The 2092-nt window shown below is 67.0% G+C and overlaps 2 protein-coding genes across 2 annotated transcripts in view; one reads left to right on the forward strand and one right to left on the reverse strand.

Moving 5' to 3' along the window:
* The window catches only part of SCX (scleraxis bHLH transcription factor), a 1322-nt gene extending 1066 nt beyond the window's left edge, over window positions 1-256 (reverse strand). The window contains exon 1 of the mRNA XM_077758099.1: window positions 1-256. This exon is cut by the window's left edge and continues 101 nt beyond it. Coding sequence (XP_077614225.1) covers window positions 1-256 — 256 coding nt within the window.
* BOP1 (BOP1 ribosomal biogenesis factor) overlaps window positions 1-2092 on the forward strand; it is a 24305-nt gene that overhangs the window by 20019 nt on the left and 2194 nt on the right. The window contains 3 exon segments of the mRNA XM_077758122.1: window positions 1527-1681; window positions 1758-1875; window positions 1955-2056. Coding sequence (XP_077614248.1) covers window positions 1527-1681; window positions 1758-1875; window positions 1955-2056 — 375 coding nt within the window.

Genomic DNA, 2092 nt, shown 5'->3' on the forward strand with positions numbered 1-2092 from the left:
CGCCCACCAGCAGCACGTTGCCCAGGTGCGAGATGTAGCTGGAGGCCAGGCGCAGCGTCTCGATCTTGGAGAGCTTGCGGTCGGCCGGCTCCGTGGGGATGAGCGTGCGCAGCGCCGTGAAGGCCGTGTTCACGCTGTTGGTGCGGTCCCGCTCGCNCTCCTCCCCGCCTCCCAGCCCCCGGAGGCAGCTCGGAGCAGGGGCCCTCGTCCCTCTGCCTCCGCGCCGCCGCTGCCACGCTGAAGAAGCCTGGAGCATCTCGCGGTCTCTAGGGCTTGCGGGGAAATGGGAATCCCCTAATGGCTGGTACCAGGGCGCTGCAGCTCCCTCCCTCTCCCTCAGCGGGGGTGGGCCAGGAGGGTCGAGCGGGACCCGCGACCCAGGCTGCTCTGCTCCCCTGGCACAATCAAGTTAACTCAGATGCCCTGGCCCTGGTGCCTGGCCACACCCTGTTTGTCGGTCTCTCCTGTGTACACTTGGGCCTTTTGTGCCAGGCAGAGTGGGGAAGGGGTGCGGAGGAGCCCTGAGGGGTGAAGTTGTGTGTGGGGTCACCCCTGGGGGCACAGCCTTCTGGTGTCAGCTGGACCCTCTGCCTGGGACCCTCCTCTTTCCCAGCTCCTGCGTGTATTCGTGCTCTGGCAACCCCCCCCCCTTCCCTTCTTGCATATTCCAGGATCTGTTCAATTCGGGGATGGCTGCATGGACTGGAATTGGGCCTGTATAGACTGGAAGCCCCCCCCCCCCAAATCCTGTGCAGAGGACGGGGCACAAGGGATGTGCCTGGGACGGGCTTGCTGGGAGGGGAGCACAGAAGTTGGCAGGTCTGGGTGGGCAGGTGCAGATGGGCAGAGCCCAGGGGGTCCTGCGCTGTAAGGGGACCTCGGGCTCCCTGCTGTGCTCAGTCTCCTCTGGGCCCCTCCCCCTGTGGCCACTGTGCAGGAAGCGGCCGCCTGGGCAGCAGTCTCCGTGCTGGGTGGAGGGAGGGTGGTGGCTGGCAGGGGCCTCGACCAGGAATGTGTGTCCAGGAATGTGGCTGTTCTGGGGTGGGGGGCAGGGCCAGGGGGGGCTGAGGGGGTCCCTGAACGTCTGCAGGGCAGAGACAGTGGATTTGTCCTCCCCTTGGAGTGGGTCGTGGGGTCTGCCCTGAGTCCCTGCCCGTGGCTACCCGTTTCTGCCTAAGGCCCCCGCCAGGGGAGGGAGCCCATGGGCGATGAGGTCACCCTTGTCTGTGGCTGCCCAGAGTCCTGGCCAAGGAATCCAGGGGGGAGGCTCTGGGGTTGGCACCACTTCAGTGGAAAATGTGAAGGTACAGCTCCGGCGCCTCTGAGGGCCAGTTAGGGGGGCAGTGGGGGACAGCACTGGCCGCGGTGCCACGTCACACCCCGGGGAGAGGGCATGTGTCGGGGTGCCTGGGGACTGTCCCACCGGCCTCCTTGGGGACCCACCCGTGCCTGTGACTTCGGGAGCCTGAAGGGAGGGGTAGACACAGTGGGTGCCTGGTGCCGACGCGCTGGCCTGCTGCCCCCAGGACATCCGGAACACGGTGGGCAATGTGCCCCTGGAGTGGTACGATGACTTCCCCCACGTGGGCTATGACCTGGACGGCAGGCGCATCTACAAGCCCCTGCGCACCCGTGACGAGCTGGACCAGTTCCTGGACAAAATGGACAATCCTGATTACTGGTGAGCAGGCTGGGGGCAGGGCCTGTGGGGGCAGGGCGGGTGGCTCGGAGCTTGGCTCTGATGGGCAGCTCCCCAGGCGCACGGTGCAGGACCGGACGACGGGTCACGACATGCGGCTGACCGATGAGCAGGTGGCCCTGGTGCGGCGGCTGCAGAGCGGCCAGTTCGGGGACGTGAGCTTCGATCCGTACGAGGTAGGTGGCCGCGGCTCGCCCTGGGTGTCTGGGGGTGGCTGCGGGGCCTTGGCCCTCACGCCTGTGCTTCTTCCTCCAGCCGGCTGTGGACTTCTTCAGTGGGGACCCGATGGTCCACCCGGTGACCAACCGCCCCGCGGACAAGCGCAGCTTCATCCCGTCCCTGGTGGAGAAGGAGAAGGTGGGTGCAGCCCTCTCTGTCCGGGCCGTGCACCAC

The sequence above is a fragment of the Crocuta crocuta genome, unplaced genomic scaffold (genome assembly GCF_008692635.1).
Source record: "Crocuta crocuta isolate KB4526 unplaced genomic scaffold, BGI_CrCroc_1.0 scaffold327, whole genome shotgun sequence".
NCBI classification, from domain to species: domain Eukaryota; kingdom Metazoa; phylum Chordata; class Mammalia; order Carnivora; family Hyaenidae; genus Crocuta; species Crocuta crocuta.